This window comes from Cyclopterus lumpus, chromosome 1 (genome assembly GCF_009769545.1).
Source record: "Cyclopterus lumpus isolate fCycLum1 chromosome 1, fCycLum1.pri, whole genome shotgun sequence".
Lineage (NCBI taxonomy): Eukaryota > Metazoa > Chordata > Actinopteri > Perciformes > Cyclopteridae > Cyclopterus > Cyclopterus lumpus.
The window spans coordinates 14,074,706-14,090,786 of NC_046966.1; the positions used below are offsets into that span (position 1 = coordinate 14,074,706).

Consider the following 16,081-nt stretch of genomic DNA (forward strand, 5'->3'; position numbering starts at 1 on the left):
TTCAAAAGGTTGATATAAAATACACTCAAGTCAACTGACACCAGACATGTGCAATAGAGGTAACGTTAAAGCACGTGGGACGACGAGCTCGCGTACGGATCTCCTCCTACTCATACGGATGTTTACGGTTGCCAAGCAACGGTTGCCTAGTGCGCTGGTTTATCAGCAACATTGTGGTAAGTATTTACACAATTAAAGGGAATTATTGTTTCGATTGTATTTAGATATACGACGCATTTATTTTATTTGTTAAGTACCGCCGGTTAACCGTCGACTGTTGTAACTGTGAGTTAGCGTTAGCTGATGTTTCCCTCAATGTCTGCGCTGCTAGCTAGCGTTAGCTAACGTCGGGCTAGCATTGGTTCACTTGAGGGTTTGGTATTTGATGTAACGTTAAGTTACCACGTCAGATATGGAAGGCGAGTTTTCTACTGTGTTCAAGTGAAAATATAAAATACAAAAATAACACGTTAATAGATGAACGTCAAGTTGTAACATTTAGCTTGTTAGTGAAGAAAACAATATATCGAGCACAAAACGTTACGCGTTTAAACGGTCTGCTAACGTCGCCATCTTCAGACCCCCCTCGTTTGTCATCGCAGGTGCTCAGCATGCAGAGCGCTGGAGGTGAGCGAGGCGAGAAGGAGGCCAGGGAAGAAAGCCCCAACCAAAATGAGGCTGGAAGTGATACAGCAGCAGAGAGCTGTGAGGCGACTGTTCCAACTGCTCCAGAGGTATTTATGTCAGGAATAAACAAGTCGAGCTGCTTTTTGTTTTAGTTTCATTTTATTTGGTTCAACTTCTTGCGGGTATTTATTTCCTCTTTTGTCCAGGTGTGATGTTGCACTTGTAGTCTTCGTTTTTGGGTGCACATACTATAAGTTAATGAGACCACGCGTTTTATACTGTTGCATACAGTGTTAAGTCCTGTAAAAGTCTAAAATGGGTCCATGTAATTATGTCTAACACTATACGCTGTCTCAATCTCAATCATCAGTGTCTGGGACCTTTATTGTGCTTTCTCTCTGCGTCCCAGTGTGGCTCACAGAATCAGCCAGGACCAGAGCACGATGACCTGTCCCTCCAGCTTCTCCCTGACCACAGTGGTGCAGATGACAACTCACCTGCAGCCACAAATTCAGGTTAGTCACTTTACCTGTTTGTAATTTACTGTTGACTACAAAGCAACTCAGCATGAGGGGAATTCATTTGGCAAGTGAAGCACATGAATCAGTACAATATACATATATACATATTTCGGCTGGTTTGCTTAGAATTACTGAGTTCAGATAACCATCACTATCTTTTATTACATTTTGATTTAATACACAGAGCTTTATTGTTCAAGGGCAAGAAAATGTGCCTTAAAATTACAGCGCCTTCGTTAACTTCCTCGTTCCCAAAGACATTTGCAATTAAAAGAAAAAGAATCTATGGAAAAAACGAAAATATTATTTAAAATAGAGTTGAAGATAGACAAAACAATACTTCCAAGAACATATTTACAGGTTCTATATTACTGAGCAATATGTATATATTTTCACATGTAATTGTTTCAATTGGTTAAAGTAATAATCTCAAAGATTATCATTTAAATACATGTCTGTAAATTCACTATCTATCACTGAATAGGGTACCACAATGGAGATTGAGCCTATGACCCACTGATGAAAGCCCTTGCATTTTCAGTAAGGCATTACGAACTGGATGTCTGTGTTGACATTCCCTTGAAAAATTGCAGGCCTATACACTGAAATCCATTTAAAATCGGAAGTCAATAATTCTGGCTCGGTATTTCCGACTTCCAATCTAAATGTGTCCTGATGTTTGTATGCTAAGTCTCTGAGCTGCATACAAATCTACAGTGGACTGACATCGATTACCACAGCGCCAGTAGCGAAAAGAAACGGTGTATAAAGTAACCATCTTTAAATGAAGAACAAGAGAATCCTATGGAGAAATATTTCTGAAAATCTTATTGAAGATATTTCAAGGATCAACAGTAAACCCGTTAAGAGACTGGAGGAGTACGCTAATAGCGCAAGCTCACAAAGAAGCTCATATCAACTGAATGGAAATGATAATGGAAGCTGCAATTTTTTTACAGCATATTTCACAGCACAAACACCACATAAAGTAAAAAATTAAAGGTAATTAATTCACTGTGCGCCACCATGTTACTGTGATGTCAGGTGTGTTTATGTCAGCATTCCGACTTGAATGATCGTTCCATTGCACTTTTCCGTGTCAGAGGTCTTTTTTTTCTTCTTTCAAGTCCATGTAAAATATATATATATATATATATATATATATATATATATATATATATATATAGCAGTAAAACACAGGCTAATAAGTAAACAGTTAAACACAAATTATCAAATAACATAATATCGACAGACAGACTGAGTTAATGTTATTGTACATATGAAAAGAGGAGAGATGAAATGTTGATATTGCACATAATATTTATATTGTTTTGAGGTAAACATTAATTAACAATTGATATTGCACATTCATTAATTTCTGAATAATTTGTCATTTGTTGGTATGTGCAGTCTATTGGGAGCAGTGTTAATTCTGCAGTTTGACAGCAGTAAGAAGGAGGAACATGAGGTTCTCCCTCATACACCGTGGGTGAAGCGCCTGTCCAGTGCTATTAGGCTGCCCCATCAGACCACAACATAGAAGACAGCTGATGCCACCACAGAGTCGAAAAAGCTCCCTGCACTCCAAAAGACTCTCCTCAGCTGATAGTCTGCTCTGTCCTTTTTGTAATGTGCTTCCTTTGTCTGTCCAGTCCAGTTTGTTGTGCAGGCAAACATGCAAGTAGATTCCATCATATCAATGATCAATCCCTCAATGTTTATTTAAACTAGTGAGTTAGATATAGATTCACCCCCCATACAGTTGTCATAAACTAAGAAATTAACTTTTTTTTACCAGGCTGTAAACATGTGTATTACATCTGCTGTAAAGGTATGCATTTTAACATTGAGGTCTATGGAGATTGACTTGCTTTTGGGGCCATCCTCAATTGGCCATTTTTACAACAGCAGTTTTTGGTGCTTCCACGATGGTTTTACTCCTCCGGACCGGAAGTTGACACTTGGCGGCGACACTGTTTTGATCTCTCTGAAGTGAAATGCAAAAACACACTCTTTTATAGGCACAGTACCATCAAAGAGAAGGAGATTGAACTTTAACTTTGTCTTTTGTGTCCTAGTGCAAGAAAATGCAACTCAAGCGCCGTTAACACTTCACCTCTCAAACCTTAACATATCAGAAGACATGGAGGATCAAGAGGCACTAGCGGAGGATGAGGAGGATGAGGACGACGAGTTCCTTGTTCTCGACTCTGAACATGTCTGTTGCATCTCCTTCAATATTTATTAAATCACTATTTATTAAATGAATAGATTTGACCTCACTGCTCCTAAAAGAGAATAATGGTGCCTCAATGGTGTCTAACCTGTGAGTTAATTTGGTACATTACACACAGCTATCTTGTGCTTTCCAATAAATATACAGTGTGCTCACATATCAGTAACACAGCCTTCTAAAGCTATGTTAATGTTGCCCAGAGTTGAATATGCCTAGCCCACTATCATGTGATTGACGCCATGTTTTATCTTTTGGCAGCCCCTGGTCAGAAGGCAACAAGCTGCTCTGAGCAGCCAGCTCAGCAAGCAGCTGGAAAGGATCAACCTGGGACTGAAGGAAAAGGTGGGCTACTTTTCTGTCAGTATGTACTTCCTACCCCCCAATACTTCCGGCCCCCTTGCTCAGACCACACATCCATCTTCAAACTAACTCAGCCTTTATTTGGATGTCACCTGTAAAGGCTGTGACTGCTACTTACACTGGCATATTGAACATGTGGTCCATATACACAAATGGGTAAAGTTTGCCTGACTTAACATCTATAGGATCTCAATATGTCTAGAATATGCTTACTGTTGACTTGTATATACATTAAATAAAACAATATTTATTTTAATGTGAAGCATAAAAATGATGGACAATAATAGCCTAATGAATAAGATAACTAGCTAAATCTCTTTGACCCAGAGTGTGTGCATGGCAAAGGGAATCAGAGTCAAATAGAGATTGTGATAGAATGATAGACTTGATGATTACTTATCTGATTCCTGTCTGTGCTCTCTCTCTCTCTCCCACTGCTCCAGCTGGCAAAGGAGAAGGCAGATACCAACCACATACAGGAGACAGGTGTTGAGATGTTCAGGGTTCAGGAGCAGCTGGCCAGACTTCAGACCAAACTGGATGACCATCATCATACTAAGGCACAGGCTGAAGCCAAACATCAACAGGTGCAAGATCAGCTGGAGTCAATGAAGAGCCAGTATTCCAGGATTAGCAGCCAAAACGGCAAAGCCAAAGCCAATGGTGAGACGGATTGCCATTTGATGGCCTTGCCTTTGTGTTGATCCTCCAGCGCAGCTGAAATCGTCAGCAATAGGCAATTGTCGTGCAGCATTGTTCAGACAAAGAAATATAGGCCCACCCAAGAGCATAGAGTTTGAGTCTATTGTAACTTCACTTTCTTTGTTTAAGATGGTAACTCAATCTCTGAAAAGTGATACAACTGTAGACATTGATTGTCTTTGTAGAAACCATGTGTATTGAAACACATTTGAACTATCATAATTAGACTTTTCCTCAGTTCAAATTGCAATACATAGCTTGAATAAATTCTTAAATCAAATTAGGTCTAGATTTTAAGTTTACATTTCTTTGCAAAAGATTTGTCAGTTAAACCTAATAATATTTTAATCAAAACTTCATCCTTTTCATAGCACAGTGAAATATTCAGTTTTATTACCAAGTAGGTTTGCACAAGGAATTTGTCGTGGCAATTTGGTGCATACAAATCAACGGTGCAAAATTCAATTGACATTATAAAAATACTAAAATGTACAATAGAAAATATGAAAAAATATAAGAAATCAAAGTGGTAAAGTGGTAGAGCTGTACAGTTTGTTTTGAAAGCAGCCTCTAGTTTGGTTAATTTGAGCAACAGCAAGACAGCATCAGTCTCATTAAGTGTTATTGTCGATTCCTGTGTCTCTTCTCCATAGTCTCCCAGTTACAAGCTGAGACGGACAACCTGATGCTGCATCTCACTTTCACACAAGGAGTCAGTGAAGATCTGCGCTCAAATGTCAAAGTCATGAAGAATGCCAGATTCAAAGCGGGAGTTGAGAAGAACCAGGCTGAAGATCAGAAATTGAAGCAGGTGGGCAGGCTCTTGCATATCTTTCTTGACTTTATTAAGCAGTATAATTAATGAAGTTGCTGTTATTGACTGAAAATACTCCTGTGTCATCAGGATTTATATGTGGAGCGTCTAACAAAGGACATGGAGAGACTGACACAGCACATAGCCATGTCTGAGGCCCAGGCCAATGCTCAAGCAGAGGAGACACAGGCAGCCAAAGAGGCTCACTCTGAGGTAATCATAGTATGGCATAAGGTATAAACTAAATGACATGACTGTACTGTGATGAAACACATTAATGCTGGTGTTAATATTGACATTTCTGACCAAATGTATAAAAATATGTTTTTTTTATGGTTGAAAATGACTCTACTGTTTTAAATCAGTTCTAATCTTTCAAGCCGAATTATGAGATGGCTTCGACTGTTTGGGGCTAATCTATCTCGTGAAATAAAGGATAACAACCTCCCCCCCCTCCTCGCCTCTAACCCAGAGCATCTATTGTTTTTATTGTTTCCATAACCTCTGTATACCATTACAACCACAGCACAGTCCAAGCCTGTTTGAAAAGATGGTGTAAATAAAGCAAAGAGAAGTTGCCACCCTTTATGTGTAGTCCACTGAAGCGATAGATACCAGTAAGTGTTACAGAAGTTGTATGAGGTCATTAGCAGACACATGACAAAACAACCAGATGGTATTTTTATTTTAGCTGGTAATTGTAATCAAACTAACCCGAGATCTGTTTTACCAACTCCCAGCATGTCCACATCTCCACCAGAGGAGATAATACACTGGACGATATCTCCACAAATATTCCTGGCAGCTACAAAGTGCTCCCCGCCCCCACTTTGGACAATCAGATCATATTTCCCTGTACCTTCTGACTACATAAGCACAGCTAATTAAATGGGTAAAACCATCAGAAAAAAACAGTTAAAGTTTGGCCAAATGAAGCAAGAGCTGCTTTACAAAACTGTTCTAAATGTACAGACTGACACATGTTCAGTGATCATCAATAGTGACATTGTATATCAGCATATGAATATAAGTAAAGCTGCTGGGCCTGATAACATCCCTGGTTGTGTACTAAGAACATGTGCCAACCAGCTAACTGATGTCCTCACTGACATCACCTGCTTCAAGACAGCCACTATCATTCCGTTTCCTAAAACGTCTGCAGTGATTAGTCTAAATGACGATCGCCCCGTGGCACTCACCCCCATTCTGATGAAGTACTTTGAGAAACTGGTTCTCCAGCACATCAAATCATCATCCCAGCCAGCCTGGACCTTCACCAGTTTGCATACAGAGCCAACAGATCCACAGAGGATGCACTCCACTGCTCTCGCCATCACACAGAAAATAACACCTACATCAGAATGCTGTTTGTTGATTTAAGTTCAGCCTCCAACACAATCTCCACCATGAAACTGATTGGTAAATGTAGCACTCTGGGCTTGAATACCTCCCTTTGCAGCTGGTTATTAAACTTCCTCACAAACAGACAGTCAGTTTGGATTGGCAGCCAAAGCTCCTCCACTCTAGTGTTGACCACCGGAGCCCTCCAGGGCTGTGTGCTCAGCCCCCTCCTGTTCACACTGTACTGCTTCTCCAAACACGAACTGAGCTCTGTTGTGAAGTTTGCAGATGAAACTACCATCATCGTCCGGATTACAAACAACAGCAAGACTTCATATAAAGAGAAAATCAACAAATTTGCAGAGTGGTGCTCAGAGAACAACCTATACTGCTCAACGTCAGTAAAACCAAAGAGCTGATTGTTGATTTTAGATAAGGAGAGGCAAAGACGCACACTGCTGTGTGTCGTTTGATGCTGGGCAGATGGCGTACAGCCAGTCCAGCAGACCTTCATCTCTGAAAAAGCAAAAACAATGAAAATATGCTGAAATGCTCTGTAGAGCTGCAGTTTCAGATGATCATTTTTTGTGAAGTGACACCTTTCACATTACACATAGACATTTAATTTGTTGTTATTGTTAACATATTACATTATTTATCTATTTACCAAGGACAGTAAAAAATTATCAACATTTCCACCTCAATGTAAATGTGCCAGAGTTAGCTAGAGAACTGCTTTTTGTCTGAAGAACCAACAGTGCAGCTATAATACTTAAAAAACACCAACAACAAAGACTATATAGCATCTGTGATTATATGACAGCGCTGTATTGACCTGATTTGATGGACTCAAGGCTATTCGTCTTAGAAAACTAAATGTAAGCAACCAAAAAACATGAGCAGGGTTTAAATGGTGTTGTCTCAATGCATTGACTCCCTTCAAAACTAAATATTGCATTTGTTGGATTAGATAATGTGATATACTATGCATATTCTCATATTGATAGTGCAATCGATGTATACATACAATATTGGTCACGACTCATGTTTGTGTGCAGGCTGAGATGGAAATGGAATCTCTGGTGATGGCGCGTAAACAGCTGCTGCAGCAGTGGAGCAGCAGCCTCATAGGTATGAAGAGACGAGATGAGGCCTTCAGCGCGATGCAAGAGGCCATGCGGTGAGAATAAGGGCAATGAAAGGCTGAATATGAATAGGCTACTGAATAACTTCAAATGTCCGAATGCATTCCAAACATAAATGTAAGTAACAACTTGTCCCTGCAGGAGACACACTTCATGGACAGCATCTTACGGAGGGTGTCGGTCTGCAGTGATAGACTGTTAGTTTTCAGGCTAAATCACAAATATATGCAGATGAGTGTAGAAAGTAAAACATGATGGGCCTCGTGCAGCAAACATTCTCTTAAGATTTCCATTGTGTTTTCTCTTAGAACAAATACTCCAAATGCACCACTTTTTCTCAACCATCCAAATCTGCTCCTACCCTGGGGTGCTGAATGATGAGTCTTTTATCAGAATCAGTAACACCACGGAAACAATACAAGGGCAGTGTGCAAATGCTCTGGCTCATGCCCTAGAATTGGAGAGATTCTGCCCCAAAAAAATGGTTGCAAGAAGAAGAAACTAGTTAAATTGAGATACGTAAAATATTACAAACACTTAAAGTAAACATATATTTTCAAGAGAGTCTGTACTGGTGTGACAGGGAAATCATTTTAAATTTTAAAAAGCAGCCTGTATGCCATTTAGTTTAAAGTCGTAATTGAGATCAGTGGACCAATAGTTTTGTATTCTGAAGCCCAAGAATTTAAATTAGATCTCTATAATTGCTTTACTCTAATAATTTGATTTTATAATATCCACATGCTTTTTTATGTTCCTCCTGAATTCTTCTTTCAAGTTCTTCCAAAATGTTAAAGTTATGTTTACCAACGGACAAACAATTTGTAGACATTGTTTGTATCTTATCTCTGTAAGGATTCCCTCATACAATATTCTCTCACGTAAGAGAAGAGCAAAATATAAGAAAACATTGATGGATTCCAAAAAGCAATGGGTACAAACAAAATATGAAAAAAAATCTGTTCTCACATCACTTCCTGCATGAAGCTCAATAACAGGATTGGAGGTCACCCAATATTAACCTGAGATTAAAACAGACAACATTAAAATGAAAGCATGCATCTATTCATTCTTTGTTTCCATCAGCACTGTTGAGCACCAGGTGATTTTGCTGGACAGAGAGATTGAAGGTGTCAAGAGATCCATCACTGAAGAGCAGGAGCAAAATGAGACACTGACTGTGCAGCTGAACTGGTCACAGATGGACGGTGCCACATCCAAAAAGCTGATCAGTCAGAAGCAGGCCCAGCAACAGGCTCTGCAGGCCCACTACAGCACCTGCCTCCGCAGTCTAAGGGAGACGGAGCGCACCTTCGCCAAGCTGACTAAGGTAGCTGTTTTGACTGCTCTTCACCAGACCATAAGAGGTATTTAGTCACTTTGTCCTCCTATCTTCTCTTCACATTTCTATTCCGCTCGCCATTTATTTTCCTGCATCTAGGACATCAGCACCCACCATGTTGAGGTGAATGATCAGAGGAGGCAGTTGGAGAAAGAGAGCGCTTTGCGTCTGGAGTCGGAGGAGAAGATCATGACCCACATCCAGCAGGAGCTCACCCACAACACAGCTGCCAAGTTTTCCAAACGGCTCACCTGCAGGATAGCCACACTCAAGAAGCAGAAGGTAAAGATGAGATTCGCAGAATTTGAAAAGTTTACTACTGATGAACAAGATTGGAAGGTGGGGTTAATGATTTCAACTCAGATGTGGACGCTTTCATAATGATGCCAGCCTTCCTATAAGGTGCTCCGATATAGATCATCTCATATATACAGTATATATCATGATTATCCGAGAAAAAAGGATTTTAGAAATGTTGCCTTTTAACACAAGTTAATGTCACATCATATCAAAAAGGTTGCAGATCCCTGGTTGTTTCAGGAAAAGCCATGTAAGAAAGTTGACGCAAAGATCTTTCTATCAAAGTCCATAGAGTATTTCCACTTACGCAATCATGTTTTCATTAACATTATTATATTATTGAATATGTACAGTATATTTTAGATCTTCATTTTCAAATGGAGAATGTCTTTGTCCAGTGATCTATGAATGCACTTCCATACAGTTAGAGAACTAGAGTGAATGGCAAAGAAGATGCCAAAAATGCAAAAAGTATAATGCGCCGAGGATAGAGAATTCCTTAATAATATTTCATTTCATAACAAATGCTATGGATAAATATATATAAAGATAATACATTTTTGATCTGCTCATCGTCTTTTAGCGCTGTCAGTTGTGGCAGTTGGAGAATGATGTAGAGACATTGGGACTGGAGAGCAGCGAGGTCAGCCAACATCTGGACAGCCTGACACTCGCCCAGGAGGCTCTCGATGAGGAGATCGCAAAGTACAACGAGTTAATGACATCCCACCAGACTAAGATTTCTTCCTTTGGTACACTCATCGGCAGAAACATGCTACCATCACCACCTATAACGGAAGATCCATCAATCACAGCCCGAACTGGGGTGAGGGGGTTTTGGGGAAGCAGTAATGCCTGGTTGTCTGTTGTTTACGTGGACTATAATAAGTTGAAACTCTCAACAATCAGATATATAAATCACATGCTGCCTTTGTAATTTGTGTGTCTCCATTACTAGCATGAGGACCTGAGTCCTCTGCAAATCCAGATAGAGGCATTAATGACTCAGATGGAGGAGCTGGCAGCGAATATCAAGAGTGACCAGCAGCTCTGGATGAAACGCCAGGGGACTCTAGTCGGACTGACCGAGGAGATAGAGACCAACAGCAGGGAAACGCTCAAGCTGCAGATAAAGTACACTGGCATGCAGCAGAAGAACATATGCTTGGAGAGTATGTAATGTAGTGTGAAACAAACACATGCATTAACAAATCAGTACACAGGTCCATATCAGTGAGTCAAAGTCAGGAAATAATGTAACTATTTGTGAAGTTTTCAGACATCTCTAACTAAACCTTTTTCATAGTAAAACAATTCAATTCAATTCAATTCCGTTTATTTTGTATAGCCCAATATCACAAATTTGCCTCAGAGGTCTTTACAATCTGTACACATACGACATCCCTGTCCCAGGACCTCACATCGAATCAGGAAAAACTTCCAAGAAATAGAAAATAACCTTTCACAAGGAAAAAATAGGGAAGAAACCTTCTGGAGCGCAACAGAGGAGGATCCCTCTCCCCGGATGGACAATATTTTGGACAGAAGCAATAGATGTCATGTGTACAGAATGAACAACATTACAGAGTTACATAAACACATTCAATGAATATGACAGAAATGTATGAATGGACCTCCACAGAAGGAGGTAGAGAGGAGGGGGGTGGGGCACATCAGCAGGGCCAAGGCAGGAGGTCGGCTCACCAGGCAGGAGGCATCAGACACAGCCAGGTCCAATGGACCCTATGAGAGAAGAGGTGATAGGTGCTCAGTGTATCCTAAAACGTCCCCCAGCAGCCAATAGGCCTATAGCAGCATATCTAGGGGCTGGACCAGGGCAAACCTGATTCAGCCCTAACTATGAGCGCTATTAAAGAGGAAAGTCTTAAGTCTACTCTTAAATGAGGTGACTGTGTCTGCCTCCCGGACTGAAAGTTGAAGCTGGTTCCATATAAGAGGAGCTTGATTATCTTTAAATCTTTTTTTTATCCACTGTGTGTGTAACTTTCCCTGTGGACTAGTACGTGAGCTGCTATTAAACCAACTCCACACCCCACCAGGTCAGATTGAAGTGGAGCACCGTGAGGAGACGGAGCTGGACAAGAATGTGAAGATACTGAGAGGAGACCTGCTGAAGCTCAATACCCTGCTGAGCAAGAACGGAGAGCTCAGCCAGGCGCTACAGCAGAACCACTCATTGATGGAGACAGAGTTCCTCCACAGACTTAAGGCACGGCATTGATTGTTTAATTTGTCTTTTTTAAATTATTTGTATTCGGAATTGATGATTAACCATGATATCATGTTTTCAGGAGGCAGAGCGAGAGGCTATCGAGATGCATATGAAACACGAGAACACCCAGGAGGAAAAAGAGAGACTCCTCAACAGTCTGGTGGAGGCAGAGTCAGTCACGTATTCATTTTGTGTTTGTTTATATTTTTATGACTGTTTGGCAAACAGCTTGATGAATCTTTATTCCCTCCGTATTGGCTTTAGGCAAGAACAACATTATTCTATATTGTTTTGGTTAGCATAATTTTTTTTAATAACGCCTATAAAAACCTCAAGGGTATTTGAGTATATTCCTAAATATTAAGCAAAACCTATTCTAGAGCGAGGCACTCCTAAAAAAATCTATTTCAGTTTGGTGTTTTAATGGGTTAGTTCAGATTCACCAGTCACACAATAACACAAACAAAGTAACTGATAGACCAGCAGCTCCTGCGATTTGCAAGCTAAAATAAGTGTTATGTCAATGAAGTCCTGTGGCTTTGAGGACAACATAGATGTATATAATGGCTTTAGTTTACCATTGAAAAGGGCTGTCCCTCTGCAAGGAAAGCAGTACACATGTTCTAAATGTAGCATATACCTTTGTAGGTGTGTCTTTCTTCTTGGTGTTCCAGAGTATGTATAAGTACCTCATACAACTGCACTTAAAAAATCCATACACACAAATTGGGTACTGTTTTTTACGTGTGTGTGTGTGTGTGTCAGGCGGCAGATTATGCTATGGGAGAAGAAGACCCAGCTTATAAAAGAGACTCGTTCAGCTGTAGCCTCGGAGGTGGGCCAGGGAGACATTCAGATGATGAAGACTGAGATACACCGTATGGAGGTAAACACATTGCACACAATATAATTATACAAAGTAAACAGAAATATTGAGTTGTCATCTGCTGTTTGCCTTTGTATGTGCATACACGTATTGTACGTACATTAGGGCAGTAAAATCTCACGGCTGGCTTATTGACAGAGGGGGGTGTCTTGTCCGAAAGAAAAAGGCTCTATAGGTGAGACATTTGCTTATAATACCACACATGCTATATCTTTTATACAAAAAGACTCAAAGCTCTTTAAAAGACTCCAGAATCCTGCATCTTTGTTAGTTAGTTAAAACAGCAATAGGAACACAGCACACACCGATTAATTAGCTAAATTACAGATTGATTACCTGCTCTACTAATGACATGTTTTAGATATAAATCAGCGTCTCTTTGTTAGGTTTATGAAAGGAAGTGATGAGGAAAGGTATTGCGAGACAGAGCATGTCAAAGTTAATGTTACCTAAAAAGATGTCATGGAAATATAATGAATTCACCTTTTTATCCTTTGTGGCCCTGGAAGCAGATGATCTGGGGCTTGGGAACTATTGTTCTATACTAGTGCAGTGCCCATTTGGGGTCTGGCCTTTTGAAGCTTGTGCCCATTCAGAAGGAACAGGCCAATTCCTTAGCTCCCAGCACTGTCGGGAGGCGGGCCCTCTGGTAGCATGAGGCTGTTCAGAACTGAGGCCAACAGTGGTCTCATAATTGCTCGTTGCTCGTTGACTCCAGGGAAGTTAAGAAGAATTTGGTTGTAACGTTAGTATTCCATTTTAATCTAGAGCACTTTTTTTGCTATGTAATGTTGACTGTAGAATCAAAGCAAACATATCAGATATGTCAAAATAAATTAATCTTTTTAATTAGTTTTCATTTTATTCATCACCAGTTTTTAGGACCTTCCTCATCTAGAGGTATTACAATGTCTTTCAGGTAAAACAGAATCCCAAACAATACCATAGTATGTGGTTTGGGTGAAGCAAACATTTAGAGTGAGCAAAAGATTAATGGTTGGCCTCTTAAGTAGCTTAAAAATTCAAATGAATAAGGTATCTTAGCCTTGGTAATGGTTTGTATGCTTCTATTAATATTTGTATCGCCTGTTTTAATACCTGTGGACTCAACTCATTAAATGTGCATGTCTGTGCAGGTGCGACTCAACCAGCTGATGAAGCAGCAGGAGCGACTGTTGAGGGAGAGTGAAGCAACCGTGGAGCGAAGGGAGACCATTGTCCTGCGCAGGGAGGCCATCGTCCACAGCTCCAACAGACAAACCACGAAGGGTGAGCTGAACCGTATCACTAAGGGCCTGCAACGCAAGATCCAGGACACGCACAAGGTAGGGGGCCTGGGTTGTTCCATATCTGCATATACAGTATGCCTGAGGCATGTTGCACAAGTATCTCATCCGCAGTATGTACGTCTTTAGCATGTGGTAGAGTGTGAGCAGGTGATCAGGGAGCTTCAGATGATCCAGGAGAGTGTGAGCAACAGGCTCGCACAGCAGAAGCAGCAGCTGATCGAACTCTGTGGCACCAGTTACGCCCTTGATCCCGAGTTTGAAAACCTCCATGACACAAAAGACAGGGTAAGGGGCGCATACTGTACGGTGTACTGCCTTACAACACAGGGATACATGCTACCATGTAACTAAACTGTAAATGGGCTTTGACATTTTAAATATTTTATGATATTTGTACATTACACTTGTTTGTTCTTTACCTACATGGTGTGTGTGTGAGTGAGTGACTGACTCGTCACTGCGTTTAAATATAATACAAGAATATTGTTTAAGCAAAGTAAGTAATAAATAGTTGCTGGTACGTGTCTCAATTCAGAATTGAACAACAATGTCACTCCTCTGCCAGTAACTAATGAAGGAGGAGCGAGAATGTTAATTGGAGCCTTTTTCTGGGACGTGTAGACACGGCTGGGGAACTTCCATCTGTGGGAGTGGCATCTGTAAGTTTCCACTGACAGATGCCACTCCCACACACCAAGAATACCTGAAATAACTACTCCTGGGGTTTCCACCTTCTGTGCTCACTGTTGTAAATGTTCTAATAAGGGAAAGCACAAAAACAAATCCACACTCATTGGTATCCTTCCCTCCCTCTAGAACCTAGCCCACCTCGTCGCTCTCCAGAGCCGCAGCAAGAAGCTGCGGGGCGTGTGTGAGGGCAGCTACAACGCTTTGTCCACCAGTGAATCGGTTGGCGCCGCTCTGCAGAGCCAGATGGAGCGCGTGCACGCTGCCAGCACCATCTTGCACCGCGTGTGTGAGGAGTTCCCCCAGCACCAGAGGGCGCTGCACAGGCTCTCGCTAGTGCTGGAAGCACGCACCCAATCCCCACATCAGGGAGTCCTGAGTGAGGGGAGGACATAGACATGACAGTGAGTACAGGGGAAGAAGTGCAGAGGATGTGAAGGGAGTAAAAGAGAAGAGATTAGATAAGTGACGACCGGAGAAGCATGAGAGCTCATTTAATTTGACTGATTGCATTATTTTATGCTTTGAATGAAATACAATAATAATTGAGTGTAAAACAATGTTATAAAATAAAGACTTGTGAAACAGTAATACAAATGACTAAATCCTTCTTTTTTCAGTGCTTTTCTTGATCCAGTTTGATTTGTGGTTCATTGGTACTAAATATATTTGAATGATGAAAGGTTAGTAACAAACGTAACGGTGGTTTCTAGTGACATTGTCCCAACAATTAATGCAACCAAAGACAACATTTTTTTTAACTTCTTAATCATTCAGTATAATGATGTTTTTAACTCATCCACCTTTTATGTGTACAGTTACTGAAAAAAGGGCAAACGGCAGCACATTTAAGCTATTTTAATCTTGTGCCACATCAATGTGATCATATTTCAGATGATTTTTCCTCCCCATTGCCTCATTTTGCAATTGGAAACAGTCTTGAGGTTTGTGAGTTTTCACTTCCTATAAATCCTGAAAGCTTGTAGCCTGCATAATTACATAAACAGCCTGGTTGCTGAAACAGCACCTTTTTCTACAGTATATTGTAGCCAAACAATGTGTGATCTCCATCACATAATTACTTATTTTCTTCTCTTCTACTATTTACTTAACTCCAACTAAAGATCCTCATGTGCACAAACATTCAACACAATTACTGGAAATGCATTGTTTTATGAAACAGATTCCTCATGACAAACAAAATACAAACATACAAAATACAATTTGTTATGATCAATAAAAGTATCATTTGCTACATCCTAATTCAAAGCAGGTCTTGTAGTACCCGGTCTGGAGATGTGGCTGAATCAAGTCTACTCAAAGGATTAATATGCATGCTAAAAATATACACCAATGTCCCAAAATCCAATGCACAAAGAAAATATAATGAGACTGGTGTGACAGCTCCAGCAAGATCTTACAAACCCCCAAAAAAGGAAATATGTTGTGCTTTCTCTTAGGTTTATCAGTTTTTGATTACATCTGTCAGTGTAAATAAAAGACAAAGAGAAAGACAAAACTCACGATAAAAACTTTGAAGATGAATTTGACTGATTGCATTACTGTTTTCTTTTTGTTCTTCTTTTTCAGATCACTGA

At 40.4% G+C, this 16,081-nt stretch overlaps 1 protein-coding gene across 1 annotated transcript; it reads left to right on the forward strand.

Annotated features, from left to right (window-relative positions):
* Positions 1 to 155: 155 nt before the first annotated feature.
* ccdc40 (coiled-coil domain containing 40) lies at positions 156 to 15,072 on the forward strand. The gene is made up of 19 exons (XM_034544949.1): positions 156 to 176; positions 603 to 734; positions 1,037 to 1,142; positions 3,227 to 3,366; positions 3,643 to 3,726; positions 4,188 to 4,407; positions 5,100 to 5,257; positions 5,351 to 5,473; positions 7,660 to 7,781; positions 8,833 to 9,076; positions 9,188 to 9,370; positions 9,972 to 10,214; positions 10,347 to 10,560; positions 11,449 to 11,618; positions 11,701 to 11,792; positions 12,387 to 12,507; positions 13,644 to 13,832; positions 13,923 to 14,081; positions 14,613 to 15,072. Exons 2-19 carry the CDS (start codon positions 612 to 614, stop codon positions 14,877 to 14,879), a joined length of 2,958 nt encoding a protein of 985 aa, XP_034400840.1. The 5' UTR covers positions 156 to 176; positions 603 to 611; the 3' UTR covers positions 14,880 to 15,072.
* Positions 15,073 to 16,081: the final 1,009 nt, after the last annotated feature.

Bases quoted from the DNA above. Each gene is read 5' to 3' on its own strand.
- ccdc40 (XM_034544949.1), top strand. From the start codon at position 612: ATGCAGAGCGCTGGAGGTGAGCGAGGCGAGAAGGAGGCCAGGGAAGAA. The intron at 3,367-3,642 runs GTCTGTTGCATC...ATCTTTTGGCAG, and splicing joins TTGTTCTCGACTCTGAACAT to CCCCTGGTCAGAAGGCAACA. The intron at 7,782-8,832 runs GTGAGAATAAGG...TGTTTCCATCAG, and splicing joins GCGATGCAAGAGGCCATGCG to CACTGTTGAGCACCAGGTGA.